Here is a 27,401-nt window from a genome sequence, read left to right on the forward strand (position 1 = left end):
TGCGGGGGGTGGTTAGATATTTTTTCCCCCCTCCTTAGCTGAGGTGGTGATTTGGGTTTTTTTCTGGTTTTTGGTTTGGTTTTTTTGGGTTGTTTTTTTTTTTTTTTTTTTTTTTGGTTCTTTTTGGGGGTATTTTTTTCTCCTTTTTCTTTTTTCTCCTTCCCGCCGTTGCGTGCGTGTCCGAGCGGTGCGCGGCTCCCCGCGGTGCTGGACCAGCTGGCGTTACAGGAGCCCTGATGTCTTCATCTGACTCCCCGCAGTTGTTGATGGAGTGTCTTTCTCAGATTTCCAGGCAGGGTCCCAAGAGCAGCACCCACAGCCAGCTCCCGCTGCCAGGCGGCGCTCCCCGCGGCTCGGGCCGCTCCCGCCGCTGCTGAGCGCGGCTCCGGGGCCGGAGCGGTCAGAGACCCGCGCGGAGCCGCTCCTGCCGTGGCCACAGCACCTGCGGCGGCGGGGGAGGCCGCGGGGCTTGTGCTGGCGGCTCCCCTTTGCCTCCATCCACACTTGCGACCTTGCCCCCCTCCTCCATACCGAACCCCCCCAACCCCTCCGCACAAAGAGGGTCCTGGCGCTCGGGTCCCGACCTGGCCCACATGCACCACCCGTCCGGCCGCTCGTCTCCCTGGCGTTAATGTCCATCTCGGGTCCGACGAGACCAGCTCAGAGGTGAGGGCGAGGCGGGGGCCGCGGCGGGGCGGGCGGGCCGGAGCACAGGGCACCCCCCGGGCGCGGCGAGGTGCGAGGACAGGGGCCGGCGGGGACCCGGGCGGCAGGAGCGCTCCGAGGTTTGCGCGGGACTCGAGGCCCGGACACTGCTCCATCATACCGGCCGGGCCGGACTGAACCGGGAGGGAGGCAGCTGTCATCCCCGGGCGAGGGGCATCGGGTGGTGGACTGCGGGCGGGGCGACCGCGGAGCGAGGAGGAGAGGAGAGAAAGGGAAGGGGAAGGGAAGAGAGAAGGGAGAGAGGAGAAGAGAGGGAAGGGAGAAGGGAAAAGAGAGGAACGGGGAGAGAAAAGTAGAGAAGGAGGAAACGAGGAGAGGGAAACAAGAAATAGGGAATTGAGAAGGAAAGGGAAGGGGAAAGGAAAGGGAAATGAAAGGAAATGGAGATGAGAACAAAGAAGAAAATGAAAGGGAAAAAGAAAATGGAAAGAATAAGGAAACAAGGGGTAAGGGAAATGGGAAGAGTAGGAGAAAAGGACCTAAAGGGAAAGGGGAAAGGAAGGGAAAAGGGAAGTGGGTAGGGAAAGAAAAGGTGACAAGTGAAGATGAAAGAGGAAAAAGAAAATGAGAGAAAAATAAAAAAAAAAGGAAAAGAAAAGAGAGGACTGGGAAGGGGATGGGAAAGAGGAAAGAGCTAAAAAAAATAAAAAGTAAAAAAAAGGGAAGAAAAGAGGAAAGGAGAAAGGAAAGAGGAGAAAAAAGTGAAATGGAGAGGGGGAAGGAGAAGAAAGGGAAAAGGAAAGGCAGGTTTGCCTGTAGCACAATAAATCTGTGCAGCCCTGCACCCCTGATCAGCCCGGTCCGCTCTGGCCCAGCCCGGATGCTGGAGGAGTCAAGCACAAGGTGACCTGGCTGCCAGCACAGGGGCATGGTCACACCCTCACATCCCTGGGTGCAGGCTGCTGCGGCCTGCCTGCCCGCATCCCCCAGAGCAGCTCGCCTGGGCATGGAGGGGCTGGAAGACGTCCTGGCCTTCCTCTCCCACAGCTCTCACCTCCCTTGCTCTCGGAGGCAACAGGGTGGGAGGCTGAGCTGGTCACAGGTTGCTTCCCCTGCTCTGCCCCTGGGCCTCGCCAGGGTGGACCTGGCTGATCTGGGGTGCAAGGCTGCCCAGCTTTGTCCTAGGGCTGGCAGGCAGAGGCAGGACTTGCAGCAGCTGGGGACTAACCCTGCCTCTCCTCTCTGCCAGGGGCCCGTGTTGGAAGGAGATCTAAGATGAAGTTATGGGATGTTGTGGCTGTCTGTGTGGTGCTGCTCAACACGGTCTCCACCTCACCCCTGCCCACTGGTAAGACGCCTCTCAAGGGGCCCCCTTCAGTGGTAGAGGGGCCTGAAGACGATCTCTCCCCCATCAGCCTGCTGCCTCCCTATGCTGTGCACAGTGACTGTAAGAAACATTCACCTTTGTAGCCACTCTGTCTGTCTTGCTAAACCTGCTCCCCTTTGCTCAGGCATCAGGGTGAGGAAAGGATCCCCCCATGTTTTCTGCCTCCATTTCTTCCCCAGGCAGTGTCACTGACTCTGGTCTGGTTCCAGCAGCTCTAAACCAAGTCATCCTCCAAAGCTCAGGGTTGGCAATTGCCCCACCAGCAGCACTACCTTCCTGACAGTCATAAGACCACTTTGGTTAAAAAACCTGGAGAGAAGGTAAAGTTAGTTGTGTGCGGAGGAGCTGAGAGGAGGATCAGGTACATACAGATTGCAGCACAGGCAATTAAATTCCTTCCGCACTGCTTCAACCTCCTCTCCCTGCTCAGTCCTGCCAATGCAATTATTCATTGCCTGTAGTGGGCGCAAGTCCTGGTGAAGATTGGATTCCATAGTGGGAGGCACGGTACGCATCCTGGAGTGCTGCTGAGTTTCATTAAATCCTCCTTGGATCCTGATCCCAAAATTAGTGTGTCCACATGGAAATTTACAGAAGAGTAGCGGTGGCAGGGTTAGGAACTTGATGCAGAGCAATCCACATGAACCGGCTCACAGTAAGACAGCTTACAATCCAAATGACAGATAATAATAATGCCTTGCTAATAATAGGTCTCCTACAATAGCAGATACAGGTTTTTCACAGTGGTATGTGAGTGTATGCTAACTCTGGTGGCTTTTTAAAGTGAAAGTTAATATGACTTAGTTAGAAGTGGCAAAATACTCACATGAATCTTGGAGATGTTCACTTAGCAAAGGCACAGACGCAGCTTGGAGGTTGCTCCCTTTGCCCTTGCTCAGCCTCTCTGTTTAGCTCGTTGCAGGGTGCAGACAGTGTCCAGTAACTGGGATTCATTTTTATCTCCTTATCTGGAGGCATGTCCTTCCCCTGCGCCTGCCTCAGCTCAGCCATGGACAGCCCCGTTCTCGTTTCTCCGGGAGCAGCCAGGCTAACACAGTATGAAGGCTCTGAGCAGGGAATTGTGTGCCATGACTCCTCTTTCACCCCCTCCCCAAAACCCATCTTCTTTTCTGGACACACATCTATGTCCTTCCCCATTGAGTCTTCTCTCTTTCCTTTTCTTTTTTGTGTTTCCCCTGTGCTGGAATCTTGCTGAGGCTGTGTGCCTCTGCCCGGGCTCCTGTTGCTCACAGACTGGCAGCCCCTGACATCCTTTCAGCCGCTCCATACAGGGAGGTTGGCCAAAAGTGCTTCCCCCCAGGGCTCTAGCCTGCCAGGGCTGCGGGGGCATCACGCATGATGATCATCTTCTCTGCGGCGAGCTGTGTGGTGGGATAAGTACTGTCCTACAAGAGGTAGTGATCAGCTTTTCAGGTCATGGTCTCGCCCTGCAAAGCTGGTCCCCTTGCTGCAGCACCCATGGCAAGAAGAGCTTTAAGAGGCAAGTGGCACCAGTCAGTTTGTAGCTCTAGCAGAGCTACAGAGTGGGAGAGCATTAGTGCTCTATCTTCTCAGGGTGACAGTATTTGTATGATGCCTGCTTTTATCTTGAAACTTCTGGGAATACAGTTCTTGGTGTGATGGTTTGTCCACAGCAGGTCAAGGGGACAGGCAGCAGTAGCAGTTTTGTCTGTTTCTAGTGTCCAAAACTTCTCTTTGTAGCCTCTTTTTTTTTTTTTTTTTTTTTCCCCCTATGAATTGGGTAAACAAGAAGTGGGAAAAAAGACAACCTGTGTTTTACCTGAGCTATGATAGTATCAATAGACATCCTCTTCCAGATATCTCTGTTTTCAGGGTATAGACGTAGGCTTTGCCAAGCAGAGCTGGGTCGGAGGTTATCACCCAGGATAGTCATTTGAGAAAGGGCTGATAGTTTGGTCTCAATCTCTTAACTCTACAGGTCACAAACAGATGGGCCTGGCTGCAAGGGGAAAGCGAGCAGTGCTATTCTTCAGAACAGAGACTGGGGAAAATCCAGGGACTTTCTCTGGTCTTTCCATGGTTTACACACCACCCATAGCCAAAAGACAGAAATTCTTCTCTCCACTACATTGCCAAGTCAGGAGAGTCAGGAGACACCTACAGAAAAGTGGCTGTAAGAAAGAAGCAAAATACTTTGATCCACTTTTACACTGTTTTCAGTTGATTTTGGAGAGCTGTCTGCATACAAAGCCCATGAGGTTGATCCTACCTAGGCACTGCCTTCCTGCTGCAGCAGCGTTTTGTTTAAGTCACCACCATCAGTATCTTTGACATATTTGTTTCTCTCCACTTACCATTTGGTGGCACACGCTCTTCAGCACACAAAAGATGTATAATGATGTACATAAGAGGAGTCACATCTATACCATGTAGACTTCTCTGTCCTCTTCAAGGTTTCTCTTACAAGCATAGAGCAGTATGCCACAAGCGTGCAGGCATGCTTGCAGCTCCCTGGTTTTTCTGTTGGTGGACCTGCCATGTACTAATATCTCTGCGGATACTTTTGGTCAGCTGCTTCACTGAGTGCCTTTGCAGGAGGCAGCTCACACAGCAGTGGAGCGCTGTCAGTGCCCATGTTGGCTTGTCTGCATAGGGCAGTGTGTAGGTGTGGGGCAAGACTGGGTGCTGTGTCTCTTCAAAGAAGGGTGCACTGCTCTTCCCTAAAGCAATCCCCATGCAAGCTGGGTGAGGAATAGCAGTCGTGTTCCAACATGTTCATTGCTCTTACTCCAGAGAGGTCAAGTCTTCCATACACCGTGTGCAGCAGGGGTTGGTAGGGTTGTGAGATCAAGTCCTGCACCTAAGGGCAGGCCAGACACCTTGCTGGTGCACAGGTCTGTTTTCCCAGGCCCTTGACATCTTTTTGTGTTCTCATTTGATGGGATTGCTTTCTCTGCAAAGCACTCTGAGGTCACCTGATGCTACCGCATCTCTTTCAGATTGGCTTGAAACCTTCCTTCGTTCCCGCCTACAGGCAATGTCCTAACCTCCCAGGCTTATCAGGTGTAATGTGCTGACCTTTGCTGTTCAGGGCAGTAATCAGAGATGGCAGAGGGGGTGCTGGCAATTGCAGTCTTCTGCATTTTTCAGTGGACTGGAGGCTGGAAGGAGAGTAGCTTCCATAAATACAGTGCATTTACGATTAATCAAGTATTCGTAGGTGGTTTAGGCATCAGTGTTCATGGGATAGCTGATTTCACACAAAGAAGAGCAGCCATAGAGCCTGTAAGGTTAGAAAACCCTTTCTTTGTTTCTCTCATACTACAGAACTGCTGGGGGAAGGATACAATTAGCTTAAATAGCAACTGCGAACAGAACAAATATAAACTACATTATTATAAACTAAAAGCTCAGTCAGCAGCTTCAGAAGAATGACAGTGCAGAGGGAGCCAAACACTTGGTTTGACTTACACACATTTCCCAGCGAATACATTTTGTAACTGCTTGCTGCTGTATGGCCATATTCAACATGTATGTAAGGGCTGGAGTATCCTAAGATCCAGATATGATATATAATCTCTTGATCAAGTGACCATCTTTAGTAAGTAATCTTTAGTGGTAAGCATGTAGAATTAAATGAAAAATCTCACCATGGCCTTTTTCCTCCTAATAGGAGGAAAAGGTGGGTTTTTGCCATATAAATCTGAGTTGAAGCACCTTTAGCATGTTTGTTCTGCTGTAACATGCTACGGTATATGTGTGTTACACCTCTGTTAAAAATTTTTCATACTCTTGCTAAGGGTTGTTTAATGTTGATTTAGCTGCAATATTGTCAAATAATATTGAAAGTATCCAGAATAAACAGTGATATTGTAGGGCAAAACCAGTATTAAATTAGATTTCCAACTGAATGCATTTCCTTCCCTACAATATTTATTAGGCAAATTCAGTGTTATGAACCAGAACTCTGTGTTCCTGTCAGTCCTTCCTGCTCAACACGCATATGGTGTGGCATATGCGCTCTAGTCAAAGATGCCCAGAAGCTACAGAGGTAACCTGTCCATGCACAGTAAATCCAGTGTATTAGAGAGGTGTCTGCCACACGGAGCAGGTGCCACACTACATCATTCGCTCTGTGTGTGTCCAGTACAGCCAGTGCATCCAGGCAGTGTCTGACCGAGTGTGCCTGTGTCCCTGGGCCAGCATATATTTAGTGAAGTTTGTTTGTGGGCATGGGCATGCCCAGGTTATATTGGCATTTAGAAATCTCAAGCATTCAAGTTTGCCCCTTCATGGCCAAAATTACAGAAAAAGAAAGAACACATCTGGTTAAATCCAGATGCATGTAGCCCTAGAAGCTGATTTCTCTACAGTCTCAAGTATAAACGCTGAATATGCGTGAAAATTCATTACTGTGAGGCACTGGAACAGGTTTCCTCAAGAAGTTATGGATGCCCCATTCCTGGAAGTGTGCAAGGCCAGGCTGGATGGGGCTTTGAGCAATTTGGTCTAGTGGAAGGTGTCCATGCCCATGGCAGCAGGGTTGGAACTAGATGAGCTTTAAGGTCCCTTCCAACCCAAACCATTCTGTGGTTTGATTCTTTGAATATGCTCCTATGAAAGGTATTCTGGGACTTAAGGAGGAGAGAACTGAAATGCGAGAGAATATGTTTTGGGTTTTGGGGGGTTTTTTTGTTTGGTTTGTTTTGGTTTATTTTTATCCTCATTTTAAGAGTTACCCTTTGTTTAAAGTTTTGTGTCTTTCTTTGCTGCTTTTCAATTCAGGATCCCCAAAAATTTGCCAGTGGAAGTGTAGATTCTTTTAGATGTTTTGCAGTTGTGGGTTGCTAGATAACATACCTAAACATGCTTTTCTTGGTCATCTTTCATAAGCCTCTTCAATGTACTTTAGAAGTCCCCATGTTCAGGGTCTGCAGATGACAAGCTGCAAAACCCTTCTGGAAAAGCTGAAGAGTCCAGCTGTGTGGTGACTATTGATGAATTGATAGAGATGTCATTATTTGTCCTCTAGAAAAGGATCCTCAGACTGATGAGGTGTAATGTCTTTGTAAATTATACTGTTCCTGATTAGGACTGCGTAAAGTAGCCCTTAAATATTTGGTTACAGAGGCTGAGAGAAGCCATTGAAGTCATCAAGTCCCATCCCCCACAACTGTGGATGATCAGGGATGGACATCTAGTGCAAATATCCAGGCTTCATCCCACACACAAACTATCACGCAACTGCAACTTAAAAATTGTAGTACATAGGCCAAACCCCACATAACTACACTTGTGGATTCTCATACTTCTGAATTAATAAGTTAATCACAAGTATTAAATGAGAAATACTAAGTATTGCAGCATAACCATGTTCAGAATCATCAGAAACCTAAATAGGCGACGACTACGTTAGTGCTGGTAGAGTGGTTGACACTGCAGACTGGTAATTTTTAATAAAACCAGCTGTAGTTGCTGATCAAATAATACTTGGTAAGGTGAACCAAAAGAAAGACTTCAGTGATGCTTGGAAATCAAGTCCTGATTAAAAAAGAAGAAAGTAGAATTATAGAATCATAGAATCAGCTAGGTTGGAAAAGACCTTTAAGATCATTAAGTGCAACCATTACCACAGGACAGAAATGTTCTGTCACTGAACACCATGTCACTGAGGGCCTCATCTACACAGTTTGTGAACACTTTCAGGGATGGTGATTCTACCATTGCCGTGGGCAGCCTCTTCCAATACTTCATTACCCTCTCTGAGAAGAAATTTTTCCTAATATCCAGTCTAAACCTCCTCTGATGCAGCTTGAGGCCATTTCCTTTTGTCCTTGTTACTTGGGATAAGAGACCAACCCCTACCTCACTACAACCTCCTTTCAGGTAGTTGTAGAGAGCAATAAGGTCACCCCCTCAGCCTCCTTTTCTCCAGACTAAATGACCCAGGTCCCTCAGCCGTTCCTCATCAGGCTTGTGCTCGAGACCCTTCACCAGCTCCGTTGCCCTTCTCTGGCCCCGCTCCAGCACCTCAATGTCTCTCTTGTAGTGAGGGGCCCAGAACTGAACACAGGATTCAAGGTGCAGCCTCACCAGTGCCCAGTACAGGGGGATGATCACTGCCCTGGCCTTGCTGCCACACTATTGCTGATACAGGCCAGGATGCTGTTGTCCTTCTTGGCTGCCTGGGCACAAGCTGGATCATGTTCAGCTCCATCACTCAGCACCCCCAGGTCCTTTTCCACTGAGCAGCTTTCCAACCACTCTTCTCCCAGCCTGTAGTGTTGCATGGGGCTGTTATGGCCCAAATGCAGGACCCAGCACTTTGCCTTGTTAAATCAAAAATATTTAGTTGAGACAGGTACGAACAAAGCATTAAGACGCAAAATGCACATGAAAGTATGTCTAATTTTAAGATCAAGGACAGAAAATTATGTGAAGCATTTCAAATATCAACGTTCTTTTTAAGGAGTAATTCCACAGTGTATGACTTAGCAGATATTTAGTCTGTATGTATTGGTACAGCACTCGAACTGAAATCTGCAGGTACACTCCTTTGAAGTCAGTGGGACTTGTACGGATACATTAATCATTATTGAACAGGAATAGTCTTCAAAAGAAGCAAACGCTGAAATCAAAATAGTTGTTTTCCTGTGTCAGGGCCAAGCAGTGTTAGAGCAGTATGCCAAAACTTCTCAGGTGGCCATGCTTTTAGAGGCAAGCTGTTTGAATCAAGCTGAAAGCTTTAACTAACTAACAAGCTACATACAAACATCTGGACTACCTCTGCTCCCATCCCAAGCATGTCAGTTTTCTTTGGCAAAACCAGCTATTACGTGGGAAGTTTCCGACAGGTGTGGATCCAGCATAGTGGCTAGGAAGGAGCTTGCTCTTCTGAGCACACACCAGTGCTCTCTGGCAGGCCATGGGCTACACATCCCAAGATGAGACCTTCTGCAGCAGAGTACACAGCACCTGCCCTAGAGCTAGAGACTGGTTATTACAATAACAACATTTTCCAGACTGCAGTATTAAAACTTTTCCTATTGTAAACACATTGAAATGCAGTTAGTGAAAGGCAACAGTGGAGTAACATGTATTATTTATAGGTTAGATCAAAATCTGATAGCAGCAGAGATGGCTACTGGAGGGACATCAGCTATGGTGATGTTAAGGTCCTTTCCAACCCTGACTATTCTATGATTCTGTGGTTTTGCCTGGACAGCTCTGCTTTATTGCCCCTACTGAACAGACTGGGATAGGGCCCCTTCCTGCTGCTTTACTGCCTGTGAGTGTTCCTTGGGAGCACCCCCAGAACCTAACAGGAGATGCAGTGTAAGAGGACAGGCAGCCCAGGAAGAGTCACTGTTATTTATTTAGGAATGCTGTTCCCATCCAGTGAGCTGGCACTAAAGTCGAGCTGGGTGACCTATGTGGTCATGTGAGAGCTGAGATGGATCACTTCTGCATCAGAGATGCTAAAGAGAATTTCTTATTATTAACAGTATTTCGTCCATTAAAGTCTTAGTGCCATGCCTGTTTGTTAGCTGACTAAATGTGTTCTTGCTGATAGAGGCCACAGGTTTCGGGCCCCATGCATACATACTCATTTTAGGCACTTCCAGGGTTCGTACAGAATCAAATATTAGGCATAAACCCAGGGTTTACCGGGAAGTTAGACATTTATTCAGCATGGTATGGATTTGGAGGGGTACAAAAAGAAGTTGTGAAGAGACAAGAGGCAAGTATGTGCCTCACGCAGGTCTGGCTCCAGCTCCCTCATCACTAGCTTCAGGAAGGGCACTGCCACTTTTTCTTTTTTCCCTTTTTACACTCCATACCATAACTTCCTCAGATGCCTAGACTGCTTTGTGGGTGCTCCAGTACCCGCACAGCCCCATAAGATAACGCTGTAGTGTGGACAGGCTGCTGCAGAGTTGTCACAAAACCTCAAGAGGAACTGCTGAAAAGCTGTCTGCTCCTCAGTGCTTGAGAGATAGTTTTTCAAAGCTCTGTGTCAGAGGCAAGCCCACATTCTCTTGTGGCTCTTTTGCTGCATGACTGCCAGATGAGACACTCCTCTGCCCACCACAGAGAGGCCAGAGGAGGGGCCTGGCACCAGTACCAACCCAAAATCAGGCAGGACATTGGGAACAGCCCCACGTAGACCAGGTGAAGAACAAGAAGCTCTTGTGGACAGGTCAGCTTGCAAGGCTGCTTCCTTTACTTCACCCAGTTCATCCAAGCTTGCTGTTTCCCCCTGCTCTCAGGCAGTTTCCCCAGCTGGCAGCAATTGAGTCAGACCTGTTGTTTCTCCCCTTTCTTGTCCTGGTAGGAACCAGTGTTTCATACCTGTGAGAAGGCAGGCAAAGGATGCAAGGGAGGCACTGCCAAGAATGGCAGTGTGAAAATACAAAGTATTCTGCATATTTGAGTTTATGACCAACACATAGGAAGCGGCAGGGTTAGCTAGTGAGCTACAAATAAAAAACTTGGCTGCTCCATCATGAGCAAGCACACAAGGAAGGTTAACCCTTAAAAAGGTTAAGCCTTTTTCCGGTGCTGTCTTACCGTACCTGACTGGTGTGAGTGGCCCTGAAGTCATCCTCCAGGTTACTTAGCACTTTACCTTGATGAGAGACAAGTGACACTGGTGAGACGCTCCATTTCTCAGGGCTTTCTGTGTCAGAGGGGAGGACACAGCGTGTCTTGGGAGCTGGCAAGGCAGGGAGTGAGGTAGTGAACCAGAACTGTATTAAACATTTAAAGATGAGCTGACCCTGGTGTGTTTGATGTTCCATTTCCTAATGGATACAACCAACTGGTTTCCATTTCACTCTTAGCCCCACAGATTTTCATGCAAGGCATGAAAGCAAAGTCATGCCTCAGAGAGGTGATATTTTAATTGTTTAAATTCTGAAAACCTTTCAGCGTAACTATTTTTAACACCTGCCGTTGCTCAGATGCCTGCAGAATAGGCTTTGTTTTTCATGAAACACATTTCATTTTCAATAAAATAAATGTTTTATCCCTGCCACAGTTGATGCTTTTTTACTTTGCAAAACAGAACGATCATCACATTAGTAATTTTAACCTAAGGCTGCAATTCCACGAACAGGTTACTCTGAGCCTAAAATACATCTTTGTGATGTGAGATGGAGGATAATGACTAAATGGTATGCCAGAGTGATTTTCATAAGCAACAAAAAAATGAGGATGATTTGTTGCAGTCACTGTTAGAGGCACATTAATTGTCTATTTCTGACTAGAAATGATCTAAAAAAAAACATCTTTGTAAGCCTAACTTTGGAGGAAACTTAAAAAATACCAAGCAAAGAAAGGAAATGAAAATATTTTGGTTATGAAGGGTGCAGATTAAAGTACCAAGGCTGTTTTTGAAAAAGGGCAATTTGATCCTAACACAGATCTGGATCTGAATTTTCTAAATAACGCTTACCATTATAATGAGCCGGATTAACCCACTTGAACTTTTAAGTCGTACTTTAAACCAGAGTCTCCTGCTGTCTGAACTTCTCTAATTGAAAGACAGCTGTGCTTAAGTGAAATATCCTTGTAATTTTATTAAATGTTCGGCCTGATGTTTTGATGTAGTAGCTACACGCTGCCACAAATGCATGCATAAAAGCTACAATGCAGAACAAAAATCTAATAGTATCATTTTTAGTATGCCTTATGTGACTTCTATTACATCATTTTACCTCAGAACATGCAAAGTGCCAAATGAACTCCAGTGATGTGATTATATTTTCCCGAGATCAGTATAGAAACCTGTTCTATAAAGCACAAACAGTTTCAAATAACTTAAACAATCACGTTTTATGAGATTTTTTTTTTTTTTTTTAAAAAGAAAACCCACTATAAATTATTATTTTGCAATTAATAGAATTTAAGCTTTTCCTGTAAGCCATAATAGACGGCATGGTCAGAAGAGGCTGTAGTTGGCCTTTTAAGTCCATAACCAGGCACCAAATGAGTAACTGGGTATTTTTCTGAAAAGCTGAAGATCCATCTGTTCCCACTGAAATCAGTTTGTGGTCAGGTACAAACTGGAGGTTTCTTGCTCTGCCATGCTGGGTTACTGTCACTGTGAGGAATATCTGGCTTTAAAATAAATCTGTTGCTAGTGAAATCAAAGGAATAGTTTTACAAAATGTAATTGTGATCACATTTGAACAAACGTGAATAAATTGTCCATTTTTCCTTAACGGAGATGGAGAATGTGATGAATTTGGTTTGGGTATTCATTTAGACCTATTTTATGTAGAAGTCTATCTGAATACTGTATAATTTATTCTTCTAAAAAGCACAGGCATCAGATCACAGTCCTGCTGGCACGTGGTGCTTCTAATTAATTGGAAATGCAAGGGCAGGCTCTGGGGAGTTCACAGTGGGAAGGTGCTGGGAGGAAGGCATGCTTCCCTGCATTCCCAAAGCAGAGCTCTGGGGTTTTATGTGGGAGCAGAGGCCAGTGGGGAGCACCATGGGTATTTGGCTGCAGGATCCTGCACCTGTACTGCCAGCTCATGTAGTGCCCAGGGGACACGACTGTGCTTAGGGACAGCAGGTCAAAGCCTCAGGTTCCAGAGAGCATCAGTGAGGCGAGAATTTCAGTTTGCATTCAAAAGGGATGTTTCTAGCCTGAGAGGATGTGTCAAACCGATGATCTGAGTGTGCCCTAAAGCTTTAGAAACGAAGCAAACAGCTTGCAAACAGCGAGCAGAAGATGCAAATATTCTTGTGGGATTTTTTTTTTTAATTGGCATTTTAAATGAGTATCATGTCGTCTTCTTTTATGACTCCTGGAATTCTGGATGTTTGGTGTTCACCAGCTCTGCCTGCAGCCTGATCACTCTTCCAGATTCCCACGTGCACCAGTCCTGTGATGTTTCATTCTTCCTTTCTTTGCTTTCTAATTTGTTTTCTGGTCATGTGAGAAACTCCTGGCAGATCAAGAGCTCTGGTTCAGCTGAACATGGGAGGCAGAGAAGGCGCCCAGAGGCAGACTGCCACTTGGGCTGCCATCCATATCCCCCGCTCTTGATACTCCAGCACTAGAAAGCAGACTCATCCTGTGGTTGCCATCAGAGGAAAAGGCTCTGCTTGTTCCTGCCTGGGTGGTCAGGTCCTTGGCACGGCACTGGAAGAAGGAGCATGGAAGGGAGCTGTAGGAGAGCAAGATGAGTGGGAGCAGAACACAACGTGCTGGCCACAGCTCCCAGAGGCACTTCTGCCTGCCCCATGCTCCTGCCAGTGGGGTGCTAGGCAGAGGCAATGCAAAAATGAATGCACGTGCCCACACACAGACTGCCTTCCAGGGACCTCCCTAGAGAGTTGGACCGTCAGGAAACAGCTTTCAGAAACGTCACATAAAATGCAAACAAAACCTCGCGACTGCGCACCAGTCTTGTGAGTGTTTATGGCACCGCTGTCTAAGTGATGGAGCTCAACCCATCACACTGCCCCAGTAGGGTCTGTGAGCCTTTTTCCCATGCTGTGAACAAGATACACTGAGGCCCCATGTTTCTGATTAAAAATTTCCAGGATATATGGTCCTTTTCCTTGGGAAACACCTCCTTTGAGGTGTATTGTGTAAGCCAACCTTCACTAACCTGTATTGAGCACATGCTGTTGTGGGCTATCCCATCCTGTCCTAACCTGGCCTGTCCCATCCCATCCTGTCCTAATCTAGATATCTTTGGATTTTTAAATTCTAATTCCTTCACACACTGGAGCTGGGACCAGGGACTACTGCTCAGAGATCTTTACTGCTTTTATTGCCATAGTATCTGAACATTTTCTGCTGACACTTTGTACAGCGTGACAGGCATCTGTCATGTGTTTGTTCTCTCAGCTTTTCTACCAGAAGGCAAGTGTTGTCAGTAAACTAGTTTGTTTTGAAAAAAACATGTGTGTGTATAATTAGATATATTTGTATGTGTGTATATGTAAATACAACACATATATGCAGACATGCAATCTGTGTATGTTACAGGAAGGGATAATAATATGTGCTTCTCCCAAGGGTGTGAAATCCCCACGGAAAGCTCTGCTGCTCAGTCAAGTCAGCACAGACAGTATTAGAGAGGCAAAGCTGCCAGGCTGTTGACCTTCATTCTGAGGATATACATGTTCTCTAAACAGTGTTGGAGACAGAGGGGTAACTAGCATCCCTCAGTTGAGTGGCTTAATTCAGATTACAAACCAGCATTTGATGCTAAGGCAGCCCCTATGAGTCCAGTGATGTTCCCTGGCTATGCAGCTCACGTCAGCACCTCCTTTACCCCCAGCAGCACTTTCCACAGTGCACAGACCAAACAAGCGCTCGGCACATGGTTGCTGTGGTGCAGAGAGGTCTGAGCATCCCTGGAGCACATCTACCAAGTACCCGTGAGGATGAGGTGGTCCTGCTGTCATTCTTCTCCACCCTCCCTTCCATCCATTAGCCTTTTATGGTCCTTAGTTCTTGGTCAGTGTTTTCTGTTTATTCATGTGTGATGTCTGATGGTAGCTTCTTTAGGTCTAGTGCCTTGTTTCAAACTGTCTCGACTGGTGTTAAAGCTGGCATTTCCACTTGGTTGCCCAGGATCTTACTAGAGCAGTTTTTTACAGCATTTTGTTTCCAGTTCTCAGGTTTTGCACCCATGCTTACTGGAAAGCTGAATATCCCTACTGAGTTGTGAGTGGCACCTTAGCATAAGCTGCTAAATCAACTCTCATTTCATTCCTGCCTGTCAAGGTTCCCTTCAAACCCTGTGAACCACTCCTAGTGACTGTTTGTAATCACGCTGATGATTATGCTTTGTTGAGCAGCAGAAAATTAGCTCCAAGCCATATATGATCAGTACGAGCCCCATTGTTTGGGTCCATGGTTCAGTGACTCCTGGGTCCAACTGCACTTGATGCAGTGCTAAGAGCACAGACCCACGCTGCCGAGTGTGTGTTGAAACTTGGCTCTGAGGGATTGTATGGCAATTCAGAGTTGTACCAGCCAGAGGCTGGCTGGTTGCAGGGATTGGAGGTGTTCCTCAAATAGTGCTAAATTATGGAAGCAAACTTGGGGTACATTGGCAGTCCAGTTGGAAGCTGCTGAATGAGCATCGTTGCATTGATCATGAGTAGTTTGGGGCTCCACTGGCAGAGGGGTAGTTGCTTACAGCAACTTGCAAGGATCACTTCATAGCCTTGTAATGCAGCTGGCATTGTGTTCATGAGGTGTACCAACATAGCTGTGTAACAGCTGTGGTTGTAGGTGGGCAGACACTGACCAGGATCAAGAGGTCCAGCACATTTTCTCGAATGGAGCTCTGTGCCCACTGTTCCCATCGGTTCCCTAATACAACCCATGAACTTTGTGTCTCCTCCAGTGATGTAATCTCCAAATACTGGGGGTCACTGCAGAAGTCCTCTCAATAGATTTGGATATCTGCTTGGGATATTTTCCAGTCCCCTGGCCTGAAGTTCACCCTGGAGAGAGAAAATTGGCATTAACCTTACTCAAAGTGCTGGCATCCCTCAGCACTCCCTCATAGTGAGTCTCCCAAGTGGCCTGATGCTGCAACAGGAGATGAGCTGAGCAGAGGTCTCCAGCTCCATTAGACCTATCAGCCACACTCAACTCATCCCAGGTTACATCTTGTAGTGCTTCTTCCCTGGTTTCTGTTAAAGTGAAATCAGCAGGATCACAGGTTCTGCCAGTTAACCTATTTTGTGGTTGCAGCGAGTCCACGAGTCCATTTGTGTAGGTAGGGCTTCTCTAGTTGGATATACTGTTGTCTTGATTACTTGATTTACTTTTTGCCCTAGTGCTTCCACCTTCTGTAATGTTGATACCCCATGCCTGCATTCGCAGTGTGTGCATGGTTAGTGTTGCATATGCAACATACCATATACCACCTCTTCTATGGTGTGTTTCCTCCACCTCAAATATCATAGGCCACTTGCAGCAACATTAGCTCCCTTCATGCATGAACCAGGATAGAGGTCAGCGTGGGCTTTGAGAAGGGACACAGTCCACAACATGGGCCTTTCCTCCTCTTTATCTACCCTCCAAGGCATACTTGGATTGGCTTGGACAGCACAGTGCTTGAGTCCTGTAACTGTCTGATTAATATTTAACCAAAATAAACTCCTGCATATAGCACTATTACAGGGGTAGGTGATAGTTTTGCACCTGAATTGCAAGCAGTTTAAATATGATGTGCCTAGTGGGTTTGTTATGTGTTCAGGTAATCCACAGTTTTGTTTCTCCCTTCATAGGTGGGGGACACTTATTCCCCTCATTGCACTGGCAGTATACTGGGCTTGGGACAAGTATCAGAATCACAGAATCATAGAATAGTTTTGGTTGGAAGGGACCTTAAAGATCATCTAGCTCCAAACCCCTTGCTACAGACAGTGACACCTTCCACTAGAACAGGTTGCTCCAAGCCCCATCCAACCTGACCTTGAACACTGCCAGGGATGAGGCATCTACAACTTCTCTGGGCAACCTGTGCCAGTGCCTCACCACCTTCACAGGAAGGAATTTCTTCCTTATGTCTAATGTAAACCTCCCCTCTGTCATCTTAAAGCCATTTCCCCTTATCCTATCCCTACATGCCCTTATAAAAAGTCCCTCTCCAGATTTCTTGTAGGCCCCTTTAGACAGTGGAAACTGCTCTAAGGTATCCCTGGAACCTTCTCTTCTCCAGGTTGAACAACCACAACTGTCCCAGCCTGTCTCCACGGAGAGGTGCCCCAGCTCTCTGATCACCTCTGCGGCCTCCTCTGGACTTGCTCCAACAGGTCCACATCCCTCTTGTGTTGGGGGCCCCAGAGCTGGATGCAGCACAGTAGGTAGGGTCTCATGAGAGCAGAGTGAAGAGGGAGAATCACCTCCATTGATCGGCTGGCCACGCTTCTTGTGATGCAGCCCAATATGAGGCTCAAGGTTGTAAACAGGAATCTCCACATATAGGTTGGGTTTCCTCATGACAATCTCCCATCCTCTCCCTGATGGTTGACCATTGCATGAATTCTGTTAATTCCGTATGCTTCTCTCGTGGTTGTAGTTCACTCTCGGAAGCCAACATGTCATTGTGTTATAGTGTTGCTACAAGGGTTGGGCCAGGATTATGTGACAGAGGTGTAGGCTGAGGTAGTCATAGTGGTATGAGAGGGGTAATTTGAAGGTGAGTGGAGAAAGGCACAGGTAGAGCCATCTCCTCAGAGCCACATCCTTCCCTTATCAGGTTATAAGCTAAGAAACCTAGTTTTCTATACAAGAAACCTAGAAATCAGCCAGCCCCGCAGCAGCCAGTGCCTCCTGCCAAACCCCTCTCCATCTGTATCTCTGCCAGGACCAAGCTTGTACAACAGCAATGGTGACTATGCCAACTCCACATGGGTCATCTTGTTTGCCTGAGTCTAGCAAGGTGTCTACCTTTTCTTGTTTTTAAGAAATGTAGCCCACCAATCACCTCAACCTGGACCTCGCTCAGTAGGGCTGTATTTGTCTGGTGTAGGCAGACCAGCCTGTCCTGCAACAGAGCTGGGTGATGCATTCAATGGACACATCTATCCAAGCGATCCCCCTATAGTAGGGGTGGCTCATAGTGGGTATTTTGGTACCTGCTACACAGGTAATGACAGAGGGGTGCAAGAAGCGTGCACTTACCATTGGTGTCAAGGGTATATGGGGCTGCAGGGTCCTGCTTTGTTCAGATCCCATATAGCTGTATAGACAGCAGTCATCCCTCCTTCATGTCTTTTGACAGTCACTGGTCTGCAAGATTGGATGGATGTCTGTAAAAAAAAGTGTAATTCACTTTTTGCAGTCCCAAACTCTACAGTTTATAGGATCCGGCTTACCATTTGCCACCCTCATTATGTGAAGGTACAAGATTGCCTACCTTCATTATTCTTTTACCAGTCCATACTATTTTGCTGGACCCATCCTTGAAAACTGTATACTTCTGATCCATCAGTGTTTCATCAAGGAGCAGGGGGCCTCTAGACCCCTTCAGGGAGGGGTCTGTGTTCCTCCTTATGTGCAGATGCACTATTTTTCAGCAGCTTTTTGCATTACACAGTTAAGATCCTACTCCTCCCATCTCTTCTGTGTTTGGTGCTTGTTTTGATGATATGAAGGTGAACCTTTGCTAGGCAATGGGAAGCAGCCTCATTCTTCCTCTTTCCTGTTAATGCCTGTTAAAAGAGTCCATGCCACCAGGTGTGAACTGGGTACCTGCGCTGCCTGGTTTCCTATCAGGGCTGTAACTGTCTGTTACAGTGCTCATTAGGGAAATGAGGTGCTGAGCCTTTGCCTAAGGATCTGTTCCTATCTCAGCACCTGACCAGGTGAGAGCCTTCGTGGCTTAGTGGAGGTACCAACCCCTGGCCAGATGCACTACACTGGGTATCGCCCTTCCCAATGTTTGCAGTTTCTAGGATATTTGTAGGGGTCCTTCTGGAGATGGAGCTCCTGTACATGCAGGGCTGGGTGCATGACACTGGTCTGTTACATGGGTGGGAACTTAGGAGTCAAGTACAGAAAGAAGCATCTTCTTAAGTCTTATTGTAAAGGAAGCGGGTCCTCAAGTCTTGATTGTGGCGCAATGAATGAGAAAAGAAAATCTCAATACTGCAAGGTAGTTTATGTGTTTAAGAGACAATCATTAATCATACAACATAAGGACACCTACATGTGCGCTCCTGACAGCCTGACTCTCCATTAAATCACTGTATTCACTAAAGTAGATCACACTGAGGGATTTGGTCCATGGGAAGTTTAAAGATTTCAAAACATGATTTTTTTTCCAAATCATGCTAAAAAGCTGGAATCTTAGAACATTTCAGAACACATTGAATTTCACCCTCCTTGAAGAGGTTCATTCTGCTAGTATCAAAATATTTCATTTACTTGAGTATTTTATCACTGCTAGGGTATGTATCAAGTGAAAAATGAAACAGGTATTTTAACTTCATAAAAAGAAAATTCATTAATAACATTTCCCTTGAAAATTAACATAATAATTCTCAATTATTTCTATTCAGTCTAATCATCATCTTGTGATACAAAATACTTCCATGAGAAAATTTCAAAAGCTCTGATAATAACTATCCCCTAGAAGCAGTAAAAAAAGTAGGCATTCAGCCAGGAATAATAGCTCAGCCTTGTATCCCAGGAAATTCCTCTTTCTGTCATGCCCCAAAACCTTATCAATAGGTGGCTTTGGAAATACTAACCACTGCTGGTGTGAAAATGCAGTAGTTAACATTTATAATCACAAATTTGCTTTAATGAAAACTTGTCCTTTTGCTACTTTGCTTGGAAGAGCCTGGTGCCTGTAAAACCTCTCTACACTAGTTTCATCCATCCATTAACTAATATTTGCATTATGACATCCTTTTCCTTCCCTTGATTTTGATAGAGCTCATTCAATATTAAAATATGTGCTGGAGTGCTACCAAGCATCATCAGACACCTACAGAGATACATATGTATCTCATTTATTTTTCTCCAAATGAGTTTCCAAGATGATCTAAACCATTCCAAATTCTCCCTGATTTTTGAGGGTGTTGGGCATGCACTCCGAAGTGATGGGCAAAACAGCTTGCATGTGTCTAATGTTTTTTAGCCATGAATGGACTAACTTAATGAAAACTGTCTTGTGACAAAATCTTTTCTCTTTTTTTCCAAACAGCTAATATGCCAGAGGATTATCCAGATCAATTTGATGAGGTAGTGGACTTTATTCAAGCCACCCTTAAAAGACTGAGGAGGTCACCGGATAAACAGACCCCTATTTTTTCTAGGCGGGAGAGAAACCGGCAAAACACAGCCACAAACATAGAGAATAACAGCAAAAAGGGCAGGAGGAATCAAAAGGGAAAAAATCGGGGATGTGTCTTAACAGAAATACATTTAAACGTAACTGACTTGGATTTGGGATATGAAACCAAAGAAGAGCTGATTTTCCGGTATTGCAGTGGGTCTTGCGATGCAGCCGAGACCACCTATGACAAGATTTTAAAAAACTTAACCAGAAAGAAGAAACTAGTCACTGACAAAGTGAAGCAAGCCTGTTGCAGACCTACAGCCTTTGATGATGACCTGTCCTTTTTGGATGATAACCTGGTTTACCACATACTGAAAAAACATTCCGCAAAAAGGTGTGGATGTGTCTGACTGCTGCCAGAGGCAGCGCCTGTTTTGCATTCCTGCTATGACGCAAAAATAGGGACCAAGGTTCCTGGGGATATGTCTGCTCAGAGCAGAAAAAAGGACCAAGAATGCAGAACGAGGTGTTGTGAGAGCCTGGGGAGGGCGCGAGGCGGCATAGGACGATGGAGCCTTTTGACGTCCTACGGGAAAGTACATAAAAGCTCAGGTGGAGATGCTGACGGCTGGATGGCATGCGTGCTCCCTTTCCCGTTTGACACAGTCCACCATCAGTGGGACTCGGATCCATGAGGAATGTGCTTAAAAACACAACCCTGCCATACCATGTTGTGTTGTAACTATACCATCTGTGCCAGGAAGCTTAGCCGAGAAGTAGCTTAGGAGTACCTTACTCATCCCCTGTGCCCTCAGCTTTACGGAAAGACACATTGTGCTACTGCTCATTGAAGGGTGGTTCCTAAGCGCTTAGGACAACTTCAAAACCATAAGATTAACATTGTAAGTAAGATGATATCAGGCAAATATCAAAATTTCAAGGCTTAAGTTTTATAGGGCCAGTACCAATATGAAGCAAAACAGTTCCACTTACTGGTTAAGTTTGGTTATTTCCATCTCGTGTTTTTTTAAAACGAGTGTAGGATTTCATTCTTCTGCTACCTATGAAAACAAGTTGAGTTTTTAAGCACTTCTTCCTAGTATAGTAAGACAAGTAACAAGCCCCGCATAGACAAAATGCGTTTCTTTTGGTTTACAAAGGACTAACGTCACTTGCGTAACTACATTTCTATTTGGTCATTGTGAGTGAGCAGAGACTACTTGATGCAATGCATCCATTCAGAGACATAAATATACAGAAGATATTTATTGAGATTAAGTTATTGTTATTTATTACAGTTCAGTAATGAGTCTCCTTTCCTTATTTATTACAAATTCTTTTCAAAGGTGCCAAAGTAGAAGGTGCTTGGAAGATACAGAGAGACAATGAAGTTGGGAGTAACGGTCCATGCTTTTGATTGAAATCGTTAATTTGAATGCAAAAAATCACTTACTTTACCTTTTTTCTTTTAAACAAAATCCTGATTGTGTTCACAAAATGTAGTGCCAAAGCCTGCAGCCCTTCCTCCTGTTCACTAATACTTCTGAAAATTACTGCAGTCATACATGCACAGGAGTAGCAATGGCTCTGGGCGAGCGAGGGTCTCGGGACTTGGCTCAACATTAGCAATTTGTTAGAAGAACTAATTCTAGTCATATTTTAAATGTAGCCACATTTTTTTTCCTCACACTTTTTGCCAACTGACCTCACATAACTATTGACAAATGGAAAATAATCACATTTAGCATTATAATTTCTTGTTGTATTTATTTAAGCTTTTCCTTCCGTATTTCCATATAGAAGAGGTTAAATCCCTCTTACTAGTTAGCCCTGGATTTAATATAGCCTGCAAGTAAACAATTGTGTTAAATAACCAAAGTGTTTTGTATAATTTGCTGAAACATTACAGGATCATACCCACACAGCAGAACAGTCTGAGTTTTCTTAGGATGAGGGAAGTTGTAGAGCAAAGGCATTCATAATGCAAGCCCTAGTTCTGGAGACTTTTTTCCTGAAGAAGCAGCAATGCAGGTCACTAGTCATACCTGAAAACCAGTGAAGCATCAACTCCCACAAAAACAACAGGAAGAAAAAAAAAATCCCTACTGAAACCCAAAAACCAATGGTCTGACCTTTTATCTCATGCGTGCAATGGCTCTCCATATTCATTTTGCCCTGGGCCCCTTGGGGCACCACAGAAGAAGGGTCCAGAGGTCAAAGAAGTTCAAAACAGGCATAGAAAGATGTACCAAGTGTATGAAACGTAATTCAGCTCTGACCTCCTCTGCTTTCCTGGGTGACGGAGGGCAGCCGCAGAGCCCACCTGCAGGGTTCGTTCTCGCACTGCCATGGGGATACCTCACCCTCCACGCTGGGCAGGGCTGGTAAAGCTGATACCACCAGCACTGGTATGGTTTGGGCAGTAAAACCCTGCTAAGCTGAGCGTCAGCTCTGCTGCTGGGCAATTGCTCAGTGGCAGCACTCAGAGCTGTACTTTTACTTGCCCCAATGCATTTTCTGCGCAGCTTGAAGAGGCTGCAAGAAAAGCAAAGCACTATGTTCAAAATATAAAAGGGTAAAGTTTGTGATTTTTTTTATCTTTTAGACCTTACTGAAGACAGGAGTGTGCTTCTCTGGAGTTTTTTACTTCACCTGCGATTTATGTCTCAAGTCATTTGTGTTAATCAACCAAAGTTCTCTACAGACTTTATTTTTGTACAATACTCATTTTATAACTTTTTACAAAATAAAACTCATTTCTATTGTTAGCTGGTTGTTGCTTGTGCTTCTTCTGCGTTGTACCACTTCCAAGTTACAGTATTTCCCAGTTCCTAGCCCACATGGCACATTATTGAAGAGCCAGCAAGTCCTGTATGAAGAGAAGCTTTCCTCTCCTATTTCTCCAGCACCTCTAATGTGGATCAGAGATGTTCAGTGGGCCACTGCAATAAATGAATAGAAAATGCATGGTAAGCAGTGACACAGCAATCAACACAGTGGAAGCCTGGTATTACCCAACCTGTCTCTGCAGGGCTGCAGTGGCATCATGGTAGCCTTGGCTATGCATGGCCACAATTCCTGCACTTGAAGGAGATTTGCATTTTGCTTTGCTAGCCCAGGCGTTACATCAGTTGGACTAGATTCCATCCACTTTGGCAGTCCTTTTCCCTTCATCTTTAATTAGGAAAATTGAGGAATTTTCTTTTCCACCACCATCATGGAAAAGATGACAACAGGTTTTGTGGCTGTGGCTGGCAACATTTTCTCAACTGTTTCACGTTAAGTGCTGCAGTTCCCATCACAGAGCTGGGAAACACATGCAGACTTACAGGTTTTGACACTGGGCTCTGTACAACTCAAAACTGCTACAGAGAGGAAGAGGGAGCGTCTGAGCAGTGAGCCAGTGAGCAGGAGATCAAACATTCTTAATGTACAGCATATGGATGCCTTGGTTTCATTTGTGCTTAGCATGGCCATGCACGCAGCTCTAGCTCAGCCACTGCAACGCAAAACAAGGCTCACAAACACTGCTTTTGAAGCACACGGTATTGAAGGCATTCCTCTTTACATGCCACTACCTCCGCTCCTTGCAGCAGAAGCCCATTCGCCATGCACAAAGGCTGCTGATTGCAGTCTGGTTGAATACGGCACACATGCAGTGTTTGGCATGAAAATGACCTGCAGCTTCATGTCCAGGAGAGATCAAGCACTTTAAGAGCTGGAGAGAATGTCTATGTAAAACACAACTATGGGGTGCTCTGAAGATTAATCTCTCATCTTACAGCCCAAAACTTCTGTCTCATCCCAAGAACTGAAGTGTTGCTTGACCTTATCAAAGGCTTTAAGTGGGCCATGTAACAACTGGCAGGAGCAGGTTTGCTTGCATGGAGCTGGTTATGTTCCTTCCCCAACCTTCCTGGAGAAGATAAAATTGGAGGGAGCAGATGGGGTTTTGCCATTGTAACCCCAGGCTTACCACTGCTGGGTTGGCATCTTCAGACTCCCTTTCTGGTTACAGTAAAGCTTGCAGTATTTCCCTGGCATCTTGCACGCATTAAACGAGCTTGAAACCTTCAGCTTGCAGGTTGTGTAAAAGATTTCCAAAAGGACTTAAGCTTTCATTTGTCACTGGGTAGTGCCAGTGCTGGGAGACATGTCACTGCTGGGGTACCAGGGGCAGCACCATCCTGGGCCCCTTTGGGAAGGAGAAGGCATATCCCAGGTTAGAGAAATTATTTAAAAGGGAGAGGATGGACGAGACTCCATAATTATTTACACTTACTTAATACTAAAGTCAAGAGTAAGTGTAAGTTTTATTACTCAACATCTCGGTAAGGATTTTTTGGTGTTTTTTTTTAATTTTATATCGGGTTTTGTGCTATCAGTTAGCATTGTACTGTCAGACAAGAAGGGCTGATTAGAGACTTGAGAGAAATTGTAATAATACCGTACCCCACAGCTGTCTGGTGGTGATGATCTCAGTGCGGAGAGGATGAAGTAGGAAAAACAGTGTTTGATTTTGGGTTGTTTCACCTCTGCCCTCAAAGGGGAGAAAGGCCAAAGGCAGCCAGTGCCTCAGTCTGGAGGAGCGCATGAGGAAACCAGCAGCAGCCTCGCTCCTTGCAATCTGGATAGCTAACCGAAAATACAGGGGAAAATACAGAGGAAAATATCAGGATGAAGAAAACAAATGGAACTGACACATTGTATAAATAGGTCTTCAAATGTCATGCATGGCTGGAACAAAGATGTTTTGTTCCAAAGCAAGAGACAGCTTTAAACAGCTCAGTAATACACATTGAGAAGTTTGCTTATTTGGAACAGAGCTCTTCTAATGAAAAGGTTAATTGTGTTGCAATGGAAAGGAGAAAAAAGGCAAACCAGAGGCCAGGCCTGCACTCCTCACCCTAGCAAAATTTCTTACTGGCTTGTAGTGAAGATTTTCTATAGCAAACATCAGAGGTCTGAACTACTAACGTTACAATAAATTATTCAGTAGATATATTCACAGGTCAATAAAAATAACTAAACAAACCATATATTCTAGCAGTATTAATCCCAGTGGCTTTCAGACAAGCTGCAGCAGCCAGGGAGAGAAATACGGTGCTCAGAACGTTTCCCTGGGCAGGCACTAAGCACCAGTACTCGAGGTCAGCACTAACACATCTTCACTTGCTGTTGGCTTTTTCACTTTGAAACAGCAGCATTTTTTCACTTTTTCCCAAAAAGGTCACTCACAAACCATTCTGCTTTGCAGCTGAAATGAAAAAGAACACGATGGGCTTTTGAAGGGTATGAAAGGCTGCTTTAATTACCCACAGGGTTGAACTTTTGTGGGCAACTTCTCTAGGGTTTTGACAGCAATACTAGCAGTGGGCCACAGGTTTCCTCCTGCTGTCCCAAACCTTTGGTTTCGTATCTGCCATCACACTGGAAGAGGAACATTTCTGCCTCTGTCACCCCAGGGAAGACACAAACGTCAGTCCCTGGCCCAGAGCTGCACACCTTATGCCCAAGTGGTCCTCGCAGGTCTAAAGCCACCAACATCCTCACCAGAGCTGCTCCACTGACTGTCGTGGAGTATCATCTCCAGTTTCATAGGAATGGAAATAAGTATATCAAAGCTGTTGATTTTCTCTGCAATATTCACATATAAATACAAACGCTTGTACAATCCCCCTTGTCTTTCCTTTTCAAGTTTCTCTTATTTCATGTGTCCTGGGATTTCCAGAGCTTCAAGACATTTCACTGCGCTCTTACCATGTTGCTAATTTGCCCTTCTTTGCTCCCTCTCCATTGGTGATCTCTTTCTTTTTCTTGATTATCTCATCACTTCCACATTCATCTCTGGCACCAGAGATGCTGTAAACATGTCCAAATACTCCCTTATTTCATGTTAAAATCATTCCCCCTCTGAGATACAAACAGTATCTCAGGCAGTCCTTGTTAGCATTTGGTATTATTTTTAATAGCGGTTTTAATCTGGAGATGAAAAATGTCCTTAACAAAATCCCAGAGCTTAGAGATCGACTTTGGATAACTCTGAATTTTGAAATATACAGACTCCTTTCCTGCAGGACTATGCAGGTCCTCTGGGGGTGAGGGTGGCTGCACAGCCAGGGAAAGGATGAAGATCTCTCAATACCCTGTCTCGGTAGTGACAGCTGGGAAAGAAAAGAGTAGAATAAAATGGCAAATTGAGAGTGATACTTTCCCTGGAAACCCCACCCCAGCTCCAACAATTTGCAGTTCAGGAACTTTCTGAGCCAGATGTTTTATTGGTGTCCAACAGCCCTTGGCAGGTCTGTCTCCCTGGGAAGGCACCCAACGTCCTCCTCTGTGAATTTATTATTTTGGGTTCCCCTGTACTCTGGGGCAATTTAATTCTGTGCAATGAGAGTAAGCACTTCTCTGCTGGCACTAACCCTCCATTTCATCAATTGCCCGCTCATTCTTGTGTCCTGATAAGTTGCCAGTCCTCCTCCACCTTCGTAGTCCATGTGGATCTGTCCAATCTGAGGAGCCCTCATATCTGACCAAAGACACCAATTTGGTGGCCTTCTATAATGGGGCCACAGAACTGATGGGTAGGGCAGAGGAGGGTCACAAGGATGATGAGGCAGCTTGAGTACCTCCTGTATGAAGACAGGCTGAGAAAGTTGGGGCTGTTCAGCCTGGACAAGAGAAGCTGCGTGGAGACCTCATAGCAGCCTTCCAGTATCTGAAGGGGGCCTACAAGGATGCTGGAGAGGGACACTTCATTAGGGACTGTAGTGATAGGACAAGGGGGAATGGGTTCAAACAGGTCAGATATAATGAAGAAGTTCTTTACTGTGAGGGTGGTGAGGCACTGGAACAGGTTGACCAAAGAAGTGGTAAATGCTCCATCTCTGGCAGTGTTCAAGGCCAGGTTGGACAGAGCCTTGGGCGATATGGCCTAGTGTGAGGTGCCGCTGCCCATGGCAGAGGGGTTGGAACTAGATGATCTTAAGGACCTTTCCAACCCAAACCATGCTATGATTCTATGATCTCTTATCATTCATGTCTTCTCTGCATTTTCCAATCAGACCACGTTCCTCCTGAGGGGAAGATGCTTCCACCAGGATGCTGGACAGAAGCAAACCTTGGATTTCCACAGAGGCACAATGATATTTTCTGTTCTGTTTTCCACTCTGTTTCCAATAACTCCGTTGAGGTGCTGGATGGGGAACTCATCAGCGACATGACTTCAGAGGCAACATGTTGCATCTTTTTGGAAACGCCCTTTATTTAACAACAAACTTCTTGCCATGTGCCAGGTCTGAACTCGACTAACTCCAGTTGTGTTGGTCTATACAAGATATCATGCGGTGACCGAAGTAAGATTTCATTTTGCTGATGTGAAACCATTGTGTACAGTTGCTGTGGAGCCAGAAGGCATTGCCCCAGGGCTGGGCCACTGTGCAATGCCAACAGATACCCACCTCCCAGAGCTGTCAGTGTATGGAGACACACAGTCTCCAGGTTTGAGGCACCCATCTGGCTTAGGAACAAATCTTGTCATTGATTGCTTACAGAAAGTTAATTAAAGAGATCTTGTCTTCTGG

General features: G+C 45.6%; 1 protein-coding gene and 1 long non-coding RNA gene across 4 annotated transcripts; one reads left to right on the plus strand and one right to left on the minus strand.

The window, feature by feature from the left end:
- Window positions 1-368: 368 nt before the first annotated feature.
- Window positions 369-22,583, plus strand: GDNF (glial cell derived neurotrophic factor). Of its 3 annotated transcripts, XM_030512478.1 has the most exons (4): window positions 369-666; window positions 1,916-2,113; window positions 19,741-20,209; window positions 22,421-22,583. In XM_030512478.1, the coding sequence occupies exons 2-4, from the start codon at window positions 1,942-1,944 to the stop codon at window positions 22,428-22,430; spliced, it is 651 nt and encodes a 216-aa protein (XP_030368338.1). In that variant the 5' UTR covers window positions 369-666; window positions 1,916-1,941; the 3' UTR covers window positions 22,431-22,583. The 3 variants fall into 3 exon arrangements, with proteins under 3 accessions (XP_030368338.1, XP_030368337.1, XP_030368339.1); XM_030512477.1 differs by lacking the exon at window positions 22,421-22,583 and having other exon boundaries at window positions 19,741-20,225; XM_030512479.1 differs by lacking the exon at window positions 22,421-22,583 and having other exon boundaries at window positions 1,916-2,014; window positions 19,741-20,225.
- LOC115619728 lies at window positions 22,506-24,444 on the minus strand. The gene is made up of 2 exons (XR_003995100.1): window positions 24,268-24,444; window positions 22,506-22,757 (listed from the first exon to the last, which is right to left on the minus strand). It is a non-coding gene; the product is annotated as an uncharacterized LOC115619728 (long non-coding RNA).
- Between the last annotated feature and the right edge of the window lie 2,957 nt (window positions 24,445-27,401).

This window comes from Strigops habroptila, chromosome Z, assembly GCF_004027225.2.
Source record: "Strigops habroptila isolate Jane chromosome Z, bStrHab1.2.pri, whole genome shotgun sequence".
Lineage (NCBI taxonomy): Eukaryota > Metazoa > Chordata > Aves > Psittaciformes > Psittacidae > Strigops > Strigops habroptila.